Source organism: Electrophorus electricus, chromosome 11 (assembly GCF_041902795.1).
Source record: "Electrophorus electricus isolate QZ-2024a chromosome 11, ASM4190279v1, whole genome shotgun sequence".
Classification (NCBI taxonomy): Eukaryota; Metazoa; Chordata; class Actinopteri; order Gymnotiformes; family Gymnotidae; genus Electrophorus; species Electrophorus electricus.
The window spans coordinates 22,036,695-22,053,339 of NC_137507.1; the positions used below are offsets into that span (position 1 = coordinate 22,036,695).

Below are 16,645 nucleotides of genomic sequence, written 5' to 3' on the forward strand. Positions count from 1 at the left end.
CGGACACATACAGAGGGCAGACGCTTCATATTTTTGCATATTTGAATCCTTTACTTTTCTCATTGGACTTCTTTGAAAACACACACACACACACGTGCGCACCTGTCAGGGCTGCATTTGTGTGCTGGCTGTATAAACAGCTGTATATCTCCTGCAGAAGCGCTATAGACACACTATGCACATCATTCTCCAGAGGCTAAATTCACACGATCTCGGCCTTCACAAAGGCTTGGTCACTTGGAGTTTGCCACAGCCTTTTAAACAGCACTTCACTGTGGCTGTTCTGTGGGCCTCCCGCCTGCCCCCACAGTCACACCAAGCCGAGGAGATGAGACGAGCTAACAAGCTCAGCGGCGAGACGGCTGAACCTGTCTAATTCTTTGCTTTCCAGCGGCACCTGACTGACTCGTACGAGCACTCTGATGTGTATCAGTGCAGCAGCCCAGCCCAGTGTAGCAGCCTCTCTGAAGCAGAAAACTGGGCGTTATCCTGCAAACTGCGACACACCAATTTCTGTCCCCACCCCTCCTTACTCTTTTCCTGGTGCCAGTTTTTTTGGTTTGTTTTCAGTTTTTTGGTTTTGGGGTTTCCTTTTTATTTTGCTGCCTCACTGGACGCTCCCGTACATAGACGGGTGGGACAGATGGAGGCAGCGTGGTGGATTCAGGGGTGGTGCTGCTCATGACTCAAATTCCTCTTTTTTGGAGGACAAACACACACACACACACACACACACACACACACACAGAGGCAGTGAGTTTAGGGTGTTTGCCATTTCAGTTCAGCGTGGGATGGGGTAAAAGGTGTGTTTGCCGCCTTTGATCAGGTGTGTAAGTATGTATGTGTGAGGGGGGGAAAGTAGAGAGAAGGGGGGGCAGTTGCACCTTGTTGCCTCTTACATCATGCTGGCAAAGTAGTGGAGTATTGCCTTATAAGGCGAAAGCGTGCAAGAAGGAGAGACAGGAAATGGCAGTTAGAGTGACAATGCTGAGTAGCCCAGCTAGACCAGCTCGCTCAGTCACATTGCGCTCTCGCTCGCTCGCTTAAATTGCCCTCGCTCTCTTGTTCTTGTGTTGAGTGCAAACAGTCAGTCAGGCTGAAAAGTAGGTAGACATAACCACTTGTTTGTTGTGTGGTTTTTTTTTTTTTTTTTGTTTTTTTTTGTAATAAACTTTTGATTCAGGCTGATTTAAGCACTTCTCAGTTGTATTTCATGAAGTTGACTGACTTTATCAGTGCAGGTCAGTCATGTTACTGTCCCAGACACTGCTTCTGCTTGTTCATTGGTCCCTCACCAAGCTCCATGCATTCTCGTCGGTGTGTGCAGATGGCCGTGTCTCAAAGCCCACTGAAAGTTATGTTGTTTCTCAGCTAGGGGTGTGTGTGTGTGTGTGTGCGCGCGTGCGGTTGAGCACTTTGCATCGGCAGTTCTAGACAGTTGGTGTGTAGGTGAAAGGTCGTGTGGAGTGGGTTTCCCCAGGTAGGCTGGAAAACCCAACTGAAATGCACACCCATCGATCTCACTCGTGTGGTCAGGCCCCTCATCCCCCTACCGCGTGCTGGCTTGCAGTTCACACCGTTACTAAGCATGTCCTTTCCCGATTTAAAGTATGAGCTTGTAGAAGTGAACACCATATGCTGTGCAATGGAAATATTTTTATTTCGCTCATGGAGCTCTGATGATGATAAACCCCTGCTGATTTAAGACACATTGGCTACAGATTTTCAGTTTCTCCAGTTGCCGTTATCAAGCGGAAAAGGTGGGTTATTGACTTTCCCCTGAATGTGTTTTTCCCCCAGCAGATAAGAGCTGCCTGACCTGGGCATCCTGGAGGAGGCAGCAAGGCTCTGGGTCAGGCCTCACCGAGATGGGCCGGCTCACCCTTGGGTTTGGTGGGGAAATGAATGAACACGTTTCCCCCAGCAGATATCCAGTTAGAGCTTTGGTTGCGCTGCTGTTTTTACTTGGCTTGTTTATCTGCTGTGGCTAACTTTGGATGAGCTTCAGACAGTTGTTCTGGCACTGTGTTAAGATGTGTTGTATTACATTTAGTACTAAGTTGCGAAGGCTTTGGCTTTTTAACTGTTACATCTTATGCTGCAAAATATGATTTGTAAATAATCGATGACAAATTCACAAGCCGGTGACTGTTTCTTTGTAGTGCCATTCTGTAGTTTAGAACAACACATTTAAACTCCCAAGATCTGCCCTCATTAGCAGAGTAGAATGGTTTTTAGGTGAATGTCTTGCGACCCGATCTGTTTACCATATTTAATCTACATGTCTAAATCTCCTCAACCCCATGTAGAGCATGGGCAGCAGAGCTGGATTCCTGCACACATGCCATCCTGTCAGGAGGATATTGTAGGAATTTGAAGCACTTTTTGCCCTCTTGACCTTCTGCAGCCATTTTTTCCTTCTCAAAACTCCCCTGGTGTTCAAAGGGGCCCTGCTGGGAGCCAGCTGGAATGCAGCTGGAATGCAGCCTGAATGCAGCTGGAGATCTATGACCGGCCATGAGAAGTCCAGACGCAGAGTGTCGGCCAGAGAGGCAGGGCCGCGGCTTGCTGCAGAAGCCTCGGTTCTGGAGCCCATGCCTGGGGCAAGAATCCCACGCTACTGCCCCCCTGGTGCTCAGCTACACCACCCCATCGAGCTTCATATGAGACCATAAATCTGGAGCTCTGTACTAGTGAATTTTAAACTGCAGGTATAAATCATAGGATATTGGAATATGTCGAGTCGTCTTGAAAAGATGGACCCAGAATTTCTAAGCCCCTGTAAAACCTGGGGCCTCCTGTCCTTCCTAATGGCTTCACTGTCTCCTACAAAGTAGCCAGAAACCCAGGGGCCCCATTTACAAGGTTTTATAGATTAGATCATAATTTGTATACATGTTCAAATCCATGCCACACTGGTTGATGAATCCCGAGCTCATAACACTGACGTGGCTTTTACACATGACTCCTTGTGTGTGTTCCAGCTTTTAGGGGCATGAGAGTTGTAGTGTTTTAGCTTTCTATGATGATGTCAGTTGCATCTTAATATTTTCTTCTTAAAGCACCTACAGTACAAACATTGGTGCAATGTGAGTACTTGCGAGGTTCAGACAGAGCAGGCAGTGTGTTTCTGTATGTCCAGCAGATCAGATGAATGAGCTGGGGATGCCAGAGCTGGTGCACGCACAGCTGTGGGGAATGCTGTTGAAGTCGATGTTTGCTTAGCATACTGCTCACCCACAAGAACTGACCAGATAGCTGACTGAATAAATGGTTTCCCAAATCAGTAATCCATAAGGTCTGGACTGGGGCTAAAGAATAAACTCATTCACTTCTGCCTGGTTCATCAATGACAATTTCTTTGTGTTGAACATGTTTTTTTTTTTCCCTACTTTTTCTAGAGAGATAAAAAGCTTCTTTTAATCTCCATGTCTGAATCTACTCAACCCCTTGTAAATCAAAGTCACTGGAGGGAAGTTCATTTTTAGTCCCAACCCCCTGTTTCAGGGCATATTGGGTTCGTGTTGGCTTGCTAAGTGGATGCTAGCAACACTTTGTACAGACAAAAAAAAAAAAAAAAAAATCTTGTTAGTTGCGCTTAGATTTCTAACAGTTTAAGATCTATTTCCTGTCTAACATCCTGCATTGATAACCCCACCCTCCCCAAAGCTATCGGAAGGAAGCTTTGCGTCACCTGGATGCAATGCGCAAGTTAATGTGTGAACAGCTATGACCAAGTTACACTTTGCTTTAAACTTTACTAGTGCTGTCTATTGATACTCAAGTCAGCTCAATTGCAACATATCTGCAACAGTCTGAGCTTGTTTGAACTATGGATTTATAATAACTGAATTCTGTTCCAGGTTTAAATAAGCAGACTTTCCATGCATATCTGTTCATACAAATCAGCTTGTGTGATCTGTAATTTTAAAAAAGCCTGCTAATTTTGGGCTACCAGACATAAGCAGGTGGGACAGTACAATTCATATAAAGTCTAAAATACACATGCTGCTGCACTGCGGTTGTGAATTCAGCAAGGTGCGTGCTTACCGTTTTCAACACGAGCGGCTTGCGACCTGCCAGCACACCGCGAAGGGGGACGTGTTTGGAATTTCTGGCATTCCCGAAATCGCATTCATACCAAATCAGGATGGCTGTCGTTGTGAGCTCTTGATGCATGAAGACACTCTGGTGTCCACGAGTGAGAGCGAGAGTGAGCAAGAGAGCCACCAGATGGAGAGCATTCCTGCACATGCGGGTGGGTGCAGTGCCCGCAGGTCAGCAGGGTGTGCTCACAGCGCCTGCTGGCATGACGACAGGCCTATCTGCTGCGCGTCACTTCTGAGCAGGTGAGGTGAGAAGCTCCTCCCCTGTGGGGCCACTGGCTTGCATTCAGGCCCAAACAGAGGGTGCATGCGGGTGTGCATTAGCGGCGTTAATGAGCCACCTGCTCCACCTGCTGCCTGGCCCTCCCACCCTGCCAGGAGCAGTAACGTCACCAAGCCAGTCCCCGCCCTTGCTTGCTTGGCTGTGCCACTGTGCCGAATTACCGTTTATAACCCATCCAGCCACGTATGAAGGGCCTGCGTTCCATCCGAGAGCCTTGTAGTTCTCATTTGTTTGTGTGTAATTGGCAAAATTCTCGGCATTGTGCGGGCTCAAGTTTGGGTCTGTCCTGGGGAGTGTTGGCTGAATCTGTGGTTGGGAAGGGGTTAACTGCGTGTGGCCTGCCAGTGAAAACTTGACCCAATCCGCTGCCACTGAGAGCCACACAAAGACAGGAAGCAGCATAAATAAATCAATAAATAAACACAGCCTGTTCCATGGAGCAGGGAAGTCTACTGCTGCCGTCCCCCCTCACTCTGAAAAATGGGAAGGGAGGGGGAAACCCCCCCCCCATTATCCTTCGTCCTTCTCCTTTCCTGTTCACTTTCTGCTGCTAGAGCGTCAAGGCTGGATGGCCATAATGGATTGGGTTTCTAAACATAACTGGAAAGCCAACTGGTGCTCTCCTCTCTCCCAGACACCATGTCAGGTGATCAAGAGTAGAACTTAAAATGCAGGTTTTATTGTTCTATATATCTTGCATTTGCTATAATTGTTTACAAGTAATATTGTATGACCCAGAATGAGACATTCACCTCCAAAAAATGTTTTAATTCTGGCCTCGTAGTCCCCAGTATGTTTATTGCCACTTTTGTGTTAGTCACTTAATCGTGCAGTTAACACCTTGGCTCCACTTGTTGGTTCTGTAGAGACTGTTGCGTGCGTGCGCGTGTGCGTGTGCGTGTGCGTGCGTGTGCGTGTGTGTGTGTGTGTGTGTGTGTGTATAAATAGTCTCACACACACACTTTCTAACATGTTGCTAAGCTACATAGTTTCATCGCCCAGCGGTGAAATTAGAGTATGCATTCGCAAGCAGATGTGACGCATCATAGTTTTTATTTGAGGCTTAACATCTGTTTTTGCCGAATGTTGTGGAGTGTGTTTATTGGAGCATGTCCTCTTAAGACCTTTCACTGGACAGGATCTCTGTTTGACACTCGTGCATACATCTACTGGCAGGAGGTAGTGCTTAGGGAGGCGGATGCTGAACAGGCTAAAACTCTATTTGCGTTGGCTGGTGTTGATGATAATATTTTATTGGTCCTAGACTAGATATTAGATTTCTCTCTTGTTCACATTCAGCAAGAGAGATCATGTTGAATACTGCTAAAGGTACTTTTCTAGTTATATATGGAAACTGATTTCTAAACATGTTTTGGGTTGTATTTTCTGAGCGTCTGTTGCAGTCTGGTGAGCAAAGCAACTGTGTGCACATATGCGGCAATGGAAGGCGAGAGATACGGATCAGGTTCTCGCCACTGACACACTGCTGGGGGTGTTCTCCACTCTGTGTGTAAATGCCACCCCAGCACTGTCATGGGCTACTGAAGCTTTGTTTTTCAGTAGCGAAATGGTATGCTACTTTAAAAAAAAAAAAAAAAAAAAAAAAAAAAAAACCCAAAACAACAAGCAAGTAATGTGGATTTTTTTCTTGGGGCACCCCTCGTATTTTAATGTTTGGTTATGGAGCTGCTCGGCATGTGCGAACTGGTCAGTAGTGCGAACTGGCCCGAGAGCTGTTTCAGTATGGGTCATGTAGGTTGGCTATTTAGCTAGAGAACGAGACATCTGGAGCACTAGCATCAGCGCCTGCCCCCCACAATCGTTTGCAAAGCCCAACGAGTAATGTGCGGCTCGTGTACTTAACACGCGCCCTGCGTTGCATTTTACAGCCTGCAGATAAATGCGAGCGAAGGCTGTTTCTGATGATCGCAGACCACCTTAGTAGGGATGTGCAATGCTTTTCAGGACGGACTGATTTTATAGTGTCGTTACTGATAAATTTAAATATTGCAATAATACTTTTCCAAATAGATCCCTGAATGGCATATCTTGGGCATATTTAATTTTGCTTTAATAAAACCTTCTTATACTGGTGCTCTGTCAGGCGGTGCCATACAAACCTGATTGGGCTGCAATTTTTGCTCTCGGATCAAAACATGAAAAGACGTTCAACATATTTCTGGAAAGGTTATGCAATAGATTTCTAGAAACTATATGCAATAGTGGGCTATTAAGGAAATACTGCTAAAACGAAAACCCCTTATTATGTGAAATCAGTTTTGGTGTGACAGCACTAATTTATCATATTAGAAGTACTTTGGTTATTGCCTTGCTTGCTTTCTGGGAGAAGCCTTTGCATTTAGACATTATAGGATGATCAGAGCTGCCCTGCTACTTAACCTTAATAAATGTACAGCAAAATACACACGGGATTGATTCATTTAATGGACTTTCCTTGCGGAGCATAGTAACAAACTGCTATTGTATGATTTAATAGAGCAGCTGCTAGCTTGAGGTGTCTCTCATATATGTTCAACTGGACATTCCATCACTCGGATGGAATTAACATACCATTAGTCAGGCTCTATGATGAAGAACATGTTTATTAACCAGCTGCTGCATTGTTGTTGTTTCCACTTTAATTATATGCCACATCCCCCTGCTAGCATGCCTGGAAACTCCCATAGGGGGCAGGGCCTGTGTCCAACCAGGCATACCTGCACCTTCCAGATAGAGGCTGAATCAAAGGAGGTTGAGCTAAGGGGAAAGCGAGTATCTGAACAAGTGATCACATTATTCTGTGTTTGTCAGAGAAGTTCCAGTTTTTAAAATTTGTTAACTTCAACAGTTCCCATCGTCATGAATCCCCTTGGCATGTAGAATACAGCTAAATAAGATTCCTACCAGCATAAATATAACCCTGTTGCTTTTACCAGCAGGATGACTCCTCTCTGACAGTAGTGTCCTCTTTACTAAGGGAGTGGGTTGGAGTGAGATGCATTGTTCTTCTAACTTTAAAGGAAGTTGTTTGGTCAAAAATTGTTGATGTTTTGTTTATTTTGTGGTTTGATCTGCAAAATGATACGTCGGCACGTGCTGACGCAGGAGACGTGCTGTGACCTTCGGTTTCTCTCGCAGCAGTAGCTGAATTGGGTGGGTGGTTCATGGCGTTCAAGGTCAGTGGAAAAAGTCCAAGTCGGCCACGGTTTTTCTTTCAGCCAGTCGGCCGCTTGCACCTTTTTAAAACCGTTCCTGCTGCTCTCAGAACTGGGAGTGGATGCAGAGCAAATCAGAAGTCTGAAGGCGATCTAGAAGGCTTAAATCAGCTTCCAGAGGTGACCCTGGAGCAGCAAAATTCCTGCAAACAGAAATGTGAATTAAAGTTAGTCACAATTAGAGAAGCTAAAGTTGAGTGGGAATTCCCTTTGGTCACAATTTCTCAATTTAAAATTTTTATCATAGCATTTCAAAATGAAGAAAGTGACTTCCTTCGCAGCTTTCATAACAGTTTCAGACCAGCTTTGTGCATTTTTTTTTTTTGCATTCAGTACCTCTCCATCACACCGTTGTGGTAACTCTGATCTGGGCCAATCTGTGACAGCTTGATGTCCAGTTGCTTCATTTCCATGGCTCCCCAATCTCCCAAGATGTGGAACAGCAGGGGAAATGCCACCTCATCCTTCCTCCCTTTTCCTTTCCTGTTCCGCGGCTGTTATGAGGGCTTTCAGGGGTGCGTATGAGTGCTTTTCAGGAGGAGGAGCTGGCCAGCATACATCTTCTGTGGGTCCTCTGGTCAGGCTGGTCAGTAGCCCTAATGACACTGCTGCTGCACCCATCCTCACTTTGGCCGGACCCACCGTTTCCACACTGCTGCACTGACGTGCTGATCTGCCTCTGTCTTCTGGATGTCTGATAGACTCTTCTTGCGCCAGGGGTGGGGGGGGAGACCACCACTACTAGACTGATCATCAGTTCTGATGCCCCTCTTGCCCAGAGCAAGAGTTTCAACATGACAGGAAGAGGCGGAGCTCTTTAGAACTACTACTGGAGACTGTAGAAATGCACCTGGGAGGCCAGAGGTTCAACTTTTTATTATCGCCGTTATCGCTTGAGTCACCTGACTAACCTAACTAACCTCGTGACATTTCTGCACCGTGTGTACGCATGCGGGTGTGTTTATATGCGCACACGCACCTGGATGATCATGCACAGTGTGCTCAGCGGTTGAGAAATAACGTTGTGTGAGACTGTTATGCAGTAAGTGCCACCACACCCTGTATGCCGTCACTGAGCTTCACAGAGCCTTTCTAACACATTTATTCATACAAGGTGTGTGTGTGTGTGTGTGTGTCACACACAACAAGGTGTTTGCAGATGAGTAAGAGAGGAAGAGTGCATGCAGGAGGCCATTTAAGTGTGTGTGTGTGTGTGTGTGTGTGTGTGTGCGTGCACTCACGCATGCCTTTAGGTAGTTAAGTTTGCATGCATACCTCTGTAGGGTGTGGCTACTAGCAGCTCTCTGTTTTAGAGTGTATAGACTGAAACTTCACACCCAAATACCGTTTTTCCCCCAGTTTCATGGTGTTATGGAAATTAGAACTTGTCTGCTCTTCAGTGTGTAATCCCTGTAGTACCCCCCCCCCCCCCCGGTCCCCGGGCTGTACATGTTTAGGCTGGTTTGTTGGCGTGGCCGCTCTGACACCAGTAGGTGGACTGTGCATGTGTAGTCTCCCTGTCACTAGTAGGTGCCCGTTGTCCAGGGGGTTGAAGGGAGTCATTATTCACACGGCTCAATGTGGTCTTTGTGTGTGTGTGTGTGTGTGTGTGAGCGTGCGAGCGAGCGAGCGGTGCAATGCAGAAAGAGAATTTGAGAGTGAGGAGGTGGGGGGATGTGTGTTAAAGTGGGCACCCAAAGCATCTTTTCCTACTTGGTAGCATGTAGACTGAGAGCAGTGTGAAAGGTGTAGGATGTATTACTGTCTCTGAGCATCCTGCATATTGATGCTTGGGATAACCTGACAGACAGCTATGGACACAGGCAGAATTTGCACTAGGATGCTGAGGACCCTGAGGACATGTCCCTACAACTTTTTAAAAGTGTCCTCTGAAAGTATTTTCTATAACAGCTTGCTGTTGCACCTGGTCCACATTCTTGTACCCAGCACTTTTCAAAACAAACTTATGCCCATGTGTGAATATTTTAGAATTTCCACCTTCCCTCCATTATACCCTAGTGCCCATCCTGAATTAGACCCCCCACAGAAACATCTCCATCCCCTTCCTGCTTGGACTCTTGTAGCTGCTCTGGTCTTCCCTGACTGTGACTTCGCTTCCTGTTTGTTTGCAGACGTTCACGGCGTGGTGCAACTCACACCTGCGCAAGGCGGGCACCCAGATCGAGAACATCGAGGAGGACTTCCGAGATGGCCTCAAGCTCATGCTCCTGCTCGAGGTCATATCGGGTGAGGGCTCACTTGTCGCCCACCGTGACTCCCTCTGCCCCATTTTAACGCACCACCTCGCTCATCTACTCCGTCATTCCATTGTTTATCTCCTCATTTCTACAGTGCTTTACTCACTCCTTCCTTACGTTATCGCTTCCTCCCTCTGTTCCCTCCATTTCTCCTTTTTTTTTTTTTCCGCACACTCCTTCCCTTTTGTCGCTCCCTCCCTTCTTGACTCACCCCCCCAATTATCACTCACTCGCTCACACAGACTCTTTATCAGTAGTCCATCTACACCCTACAACAGCTCAACACTGAAACAAAAAGACGGGCATCGTCTGTTCTCTAATCACTGCCGTGTGTGTGTGTGCGTGTGCATGGAACTACGCCCAAGCACTCACTTCCATAGCTCTCGCACGTGGCGTTTGTGGGTGTGTGTTTGGGCCACTGTTTGCTGCTTGGAACCATGTCCTTTGCTTTCACAAGTTACTTTCATGCTTACAATAAAAGCTCTTCGTCTTCAGTAACATGGACGTTTGAGAATCATTTGAGAGAGACCATGCAGGATTCCCTCCTCTTTTGTTTCTCTCCCTTTTGTCGTTCAGAAATCTTTCTGAATCAGTCCTTTGTTGTGGCTGGGTCCAGCACTGTCCAGATGATGTAATACTAGTTGACCTTTCGTGTTGGTGTCTGTTTAAAGCAGGAGAGAAGGAAGCACAGTTTCCTTAACGATGACATCACCCCACACGCACCGATCTCTCACATGTAGCTTGTATGACATTAGGCACCTTGAATTTAATCTCAAATAGTATTGTCTATGTGTACACAAATCTGGAATGTAAGGGATGTGCTGGTGGTTCTTGGCCTGTAAGAAATGTGTGTGTGTGTGTGTGTGTGTGTGTGCACATTTGAAGTGTTAATTTTCTGCGCGCGTGTGTTTCAAGGTGAGAGGTTACCTAAACCCGAAAGAGGTAAGATGAGGGTGCACAAGATCAACAATGTGAACAAAGCACTCGACTTCATCGCCAGCAAGGGTGTCAAACTGGTCTCCATCGGAGCTGAAGGTATGCACAACATTTTTTGTGGGGGGGGGGGGGTTATCCTGTGGAATCAAGTCTGATTAGTTGCATGTGGCATTTGGTGCTTTTTGGATTGGCTAGAAAACGATTAGCTTGTATTTGAATCAAGCTCCTTTTCTGCAGTGGAAGGGCTGATTCCACAACTGTAGCCTGTGGCGATATTCATGCCTGGAAATCAAGGCGAAATCGTTTAGCCACTTCATATAAATTTCCAGTTTCATTACTTTGATAACAAATGTCTGGAATATGTATGGAAGGCATTTGTGCAGAGGGGTGTGTTTGCATCTAGTGTGTGTTGACCTTTTTGGTCCTCCTCCGTGTTTAACCCACTCAAGAATACTCTTCTCATTGCATAATTTCATCTCTAATCTGATGTTTGTGTGTAGAAATTGTGGATGGAAATGCTAAAATGACCCTGGGAATGATCTGGACCATCATCCTTCGCTTTGCTATCCAGGACATCTCAGTGGAGGGTACGGCTCCCATTCCTTCAGCTTTCACAGAAACCCCTAACTGGAGTGCAGATGTGTTGGCGCACACACACACACACACACACACACACACACACACACACACACACACACACACACACACAGCTGCTGTGGGAATCCTGTGGGAAAGACACGACGGAAAACAACAGAAGTAATGATCCGAGACAAGCCTAGAAACAAGCTTTGAATAGAACAGAGCTAACTGTGAGGTAGGTTAGATAATATGGTCAACATTGAGGCAGGCTAACATGGCTAACTCTGAAGCTAGCTGCTAAACGTGTTTAGCCTCACAATTTGGAGTTCAGTAGTGCTGAAATTACTCATATCATGCCATATTTAACTTTAAAGCTGCAGGCTAGTGTCACATGGTGGCTTCCTCTAGCCACATTAAATGAGACTGGTTGGAACTGGTTTACATGCTGAAGCTGTGGGAAGCGTTAGTGTTTAGCACGCATGAACCACAGTCTCTACTGAGTGTGAAGAAACAGTTTGAGCGTATGTGGTCATACTCAGAATTATGGTCCTCAACAGACGAAAAGCTGTATTATCCCACAAAACATAATCCCATCTATACCATCACAGTTTGTTGGGGATTTGGGGGTAGTCTGTTGCATATATTTATTTATTTTTATTTTTTGTCATTCCAGAGACTTCTGCTAAAGAAGGCTTGTTGCTCTGGTGTCAGAGGAAGACTGCGCCCTACAAAAACGTCAATGTGCAGAACTTCCACATCAGGTACTGAAACCCAGACCCCCACCCCTCACCTCCCAACTGAGATGAGACCCACAAGGTTCTCCAATGCCTCTTTGCCGAGAGCCTGACTTGGCCACCAACAGCTCCTCCTTAAACCATAAACGAGCAGCAAAATGCAGTTTCCTATTAAAACCAGATGAGCATTTTACATGAAGGAAAGAAAAAGCCTATAATTCTTTTTTTTGTGCTTTTGAAGTCTTGGCGTACGTTATACTCCCTGTTCCAAATAAGTGATATGTATGGCATCACCCACACCATGCCTATAACATGTGATTGATAACACAATGTGAGTAATATGTGAATGTTGAATCTGTAAATGTACTAGTTCTATAGTAAGCGCTCCAATTATTTTTATTTATTTATTTTTATTTTTTGCAATTTGTTTTGCACATGGGGCTCAAAGTGCTACTGGCTATTAAAATAAACCAAGATGAGACCCCATCACAATGTCTTATTTGCATCGATTTAGCAAATTATTATAGGCTAGTTATTACCGCATGTTGTGTCGACTGGGAGAGGTATAACCTAAGCCCTCCCAAAGCTCCAATAACAGGGGGAGTATTTCTTTTAACCACAGTGTGAAACATTGCCCCCTGCTGTTCAGTGCTGGAATGGCCAAACTGTGTCATTTCATCTACTATCCCCCACAGCTGGAAGGATGGCCTGGCCTTCAACGCTCTGATCCACAGACACCGGCCTGAGCTGATCGACTACGACAAACTGCGTAAGGTGAGGCTTCAGACGCGTATTCTTCCACATCCACATCCCTCAGCCAGCGACAGTCTCCTAAAAGCATCCCCACTTGCAGATAAATAAGTGAACGAGGTCCTTCCTAAATAAATGAATGAGTGAGCTTTCACTGGGGCATGGTTGTTTTGCAGGATGACCCAGTGACCAATCTGAACAATGCTTTTGAAGTAGCTGAGAAGTACCTGGACATTCCCAAGATGTTGGACGCAGAAGGTAGGAAATTGCTTTTCACTGACTTCACATGTGTTTGTCACTCTGTTTTGGTGTTTGTAGGAGCAATTCTGTCCCTCCCTCTTCTCTCTCACTCCACGCGCACACACACACACACACACACCCTCCCCTGTCTGCTATCTCAGAAAAAGTATTTACATGCTTTATCCAGTGAACATTTCTCCAGTGTATGCATGTTTGGGACTGTTTTATTCATTGTTGCTCATCTATCAAGTGGCCCTAACATGGTGTGTGTTCGTGTGTGCTTGCTCTCATATAATGTTAGAATACCTTATGTGCCTGACACTAAAAGCATGGCAAAGTTATAGGTGCTATTGCCTATGTATGGTGTTCTTAACTGTTGGTGGAATGAAGATTGGGATTTGCAGGCTAAACAGTAAAGGCTTCACCAAAGACAGCCAGGCCTTTTAGTTTTCAACAAATGGTCAGTTTTCACCATAATGTCTCCAGCCCATGACTTGTTTACTTTTCACCGATGACTAAAGCCAGTCATAATTTTAAAACAAGCCTCTGGTGTGTGTCTGTGTGTGTTCATTCTGGCCAGAAGTCCTCACTCTGGCTTCCAGTCATTCTCTGTCCTGATGGACACGCTCACCAAGTAAAGCGAGTCAGGGCTTAGTCAGGGACCTTGGGAAGGATTCCTAGGAAACAGCCTGCCTACCTGCCTGCTAGGCAGCCGTAAGACCTCAAACACGGCCACTTCAGGGGCACCGCACGCACACCTGCAGAACCTGCTCCCCTTGTAGGACCTAAGGCGAGCCACAGGTTGGAACGGCAGTGCACCATCGAGCAAGTTCATTCATTGTCAGAGATTAGCTGATGTGTGAGGGAGAGCAAGCAAGCAGGAGAAAGTTAGCGAGTTTCAAGCAAGAGCTTTGTCGCTGTCTCTGTGTCTAACTCTAACCAACTGTCTCCAACCTTACCTGAGCATGTGAACGTAACCATGTCTCCACATCTGTGTGTGTGTGTGTGTGTGTGTGTGTGTGTGTGTGTGTGTGTGTGTGTGTGTGTGTGTGTGTGTGTGTGTGTGTGTGTGTGTGTGTGTGTCGGTGCGTGCATGCGCATACACATGCCTATTCGTGTCTGTCTCGTCTGCCTGTATGTGTGCGTAACTTCTGTTTCCCTGCAGACATTGTGAACACAGCTCGTCCAGATGAGAAAGCCATAATGACCTATGTGTCCAGTTTCTACCATGCCTTTTCTGGAGCGCAGAAGGTACCCTCCACTGGCCCCTGGCTCCGCCCCCTGCCCCCAGCAGCTGCTTGCGACCCCCAAAACGCTCTCTAGCATGGCTTTCTCACCAGTAATGGGCCACAGTATACAGTGTTGCTCAGGGCATACACACGCCATGCGTGCGAGCAATACACCCCCCATACACATGCACACATACACAGAATAAGCACACAAGGTTGTGTATGTGTGTGTGGCTGTGGTTGTGTATCCTGAGCCTCATCACCTCTGGTTGTTCTCAGGTGGACTCGCGCTTTCTCTCGCTCTCTCTCTCTTTCGGGTTGCCATATTGATTGTTCAAGGCTCCTTCCCCTGAAACTGGGGCGGGGCTAGTGTACCCTGGAGCCAATGAAATTCTTCTCTTCGCATCAGCTGACCTTGACACTAACCTGCTTTTCTCTGAGCAGGAGCACGCAGGCTTTGGGTTGCTTGGCTTCACCCCCCCCTCTCTCTCTTTCCTCTCTCTCTCCCTCCCTCCTCCCTCTCGGCTTGCTATGCTGTAGATATCGTGGGTACTCTCCGGCCGGACGAGAAGGCCATAATGACCTATGTCTCCTGCTTCTATCATGCCTTCTCTGGCGCTCAGAAGGTGAGGAACTCTCAGTGCCTAACCTCTGACCCCTGTGCTCCCTTGAGCGGGTAGGCTACACAGGCCAGGGTTAAGCCTGATGAGACCCTGGGCTTTCACTGCAGCTACCCGACTGTCCTGTAAGAAGGAACAGCCTTATATTTCCAACATTATTCTTCTGGGTTTCCCATAGTTCACAGCAGCTTCTGAAGCTCTCCCATTAGAGCCACTTCATAATGTACTAGAACATGGTTGCTTAAATTAGGGGTCAAAACAGAGGGGGAAATACAAATCAGATACAGAATCGGGCTGTAAATCTACAACTGTTTTTCAAAGTCAGGTGTATGACTTTGAAATGGTTCTAAGCATGCTAAACCACTGGCATGTAGTGAAGAGAAGGTTGCAGCTTATCAGTCAGAATCAAGACATATATTAATTATCTGCTTGTGCGGATAACCGTCTCTTCCTGATTTAGAAAATGACAGCTTGCTAGACTGTATGTAGTTTCAGCTGTGTTGAGCAGTCCTTCTCTTGGGGGGAGGGGTTGTCTAGCTCTGCTGTAATAGCTGTGGGAAACTCCTCACTTGATGATGATGATGATGATGATGATGATGATTGCTCAAAGTTTATGCCAACATTTTGTTTTGACACCATTACACAGCTTGTGTTATGTAACTGTAGTTCTGTTACCAAAACACACACAAAAAAAATGCAGTTGTTCAGTCCCAAGGCTAAATGTATCTAATGCAACTAGTGTAGCTTTTAATATTCTAGTTATAGTCATTGTAATGGTTTAGTTACTAATACTTTATTCATTTTGTTATTTTTATAGAAACATGAACATTTTCTTTATTCCAGCCTTTAGTTAAAGACGTGTGAACCCCTGAAGAAGCCCTTTGCGGTACCTGAAATGAGAATGCGTGTTCTTGTGCTTTTGCAACAGAGAAGCATGTAGTTTTCCTCAAATGCACAGTGTTGACAATTAGCATTCACTGTCCACTACCGTACTAATGCATGCTGCAAGCCTAGTTAGCGATGTGCTTTAACTTGAGCATTTGCAAAGCCACTTGAAGAGTTGTAAGCTTTGTAATGCATCACTGTCGTTTGGAAAGTGTATTGGTATGTTCAGAACAACTTGAATATCTCCACTAATGTGTGCACTCCAATAATTCACTGAGTGTAACTCTAAAATACCAGAGTGATGTCACCCTTCAGAGAAACCTTTTAAATAAACATAAATGGAAAGACTTGCAATTAGCAGGCAATTGGCAGAGAGTAATTAGTGATGCTTTATAGCAATACCTGGAGGTGTTTTAGCCGTCCTGCATACAGGTTACTGAAGCATCTTGAGGTCATTTGACTACGAAATCGTATTCTTGGCATTGACTGTCCTGTGCTGTGATAGGCGGAGACAGCAGCCAATCGGATCTGCAAGGTGCTTGCAGTCAATCAGGAGAATGAGCACCTGATGGAGGACTATGAGAAACTGGCCAGCGATGTGAGTAGTGTATGGGTCGGTCGGTCTGTCTGTTCCAACCTGTCTATTGTGTATATCTCTCTCACTCACTCGCTCATTGGATGTTTCTAAAGATGCAGTATCTTAATAGATTTTGACCGTTGTAATGTCGGGTATGTTAATAAATAATTTATCAACTTGGCCAGTATTTCTTTAATGATATTCTTATTGGAATCTTATTGTGTGTATGCGCG

General features: G+C 45.9%; 1 protein-coding gene across 6 annotated transcripts in view; it reads left to right on the plus strand.

The window, feature by feature from the left end:
- actn4 (actinin, alpha 4) overlaps positions 1 to 16,645 on the plus strand; it is a 32,533-nt gene that overhangs the window by 7,874 nt on the left and 8,014 nt on the right. For 2 of the 6 annotated variants that reach the window (XM_081723711.1, XM_035527802.2), the window contains exons 2-9: positions 9,737 to 9,851; positions 10,778 to 10,897; positions 11,299 to 11,385; positions 12,051 to 12,138; positions 12,807 to 12,885; positions 13,038 to 13,119; positions 14,267 to 14,352; positions 16,341 to 16,433. In XM_081723711.1, the coding sequence (XP_081579837.1) occupies positions 9,737 to 9,851; positions 10,778 to 10,897; positions 11,299 to 11,385; positions 12,051 to 12,138; positions 12,807 to 12,885; positions 13,038 to 13,119; positions 14,267 to 14,352; positions 16,341 to 16,433 (750 nt within the window). The other 4 variants (XM_081723712.1, XM_035527803.2, XM_081723709.1 and 1 more) reach the window with 3 other exon arrangements.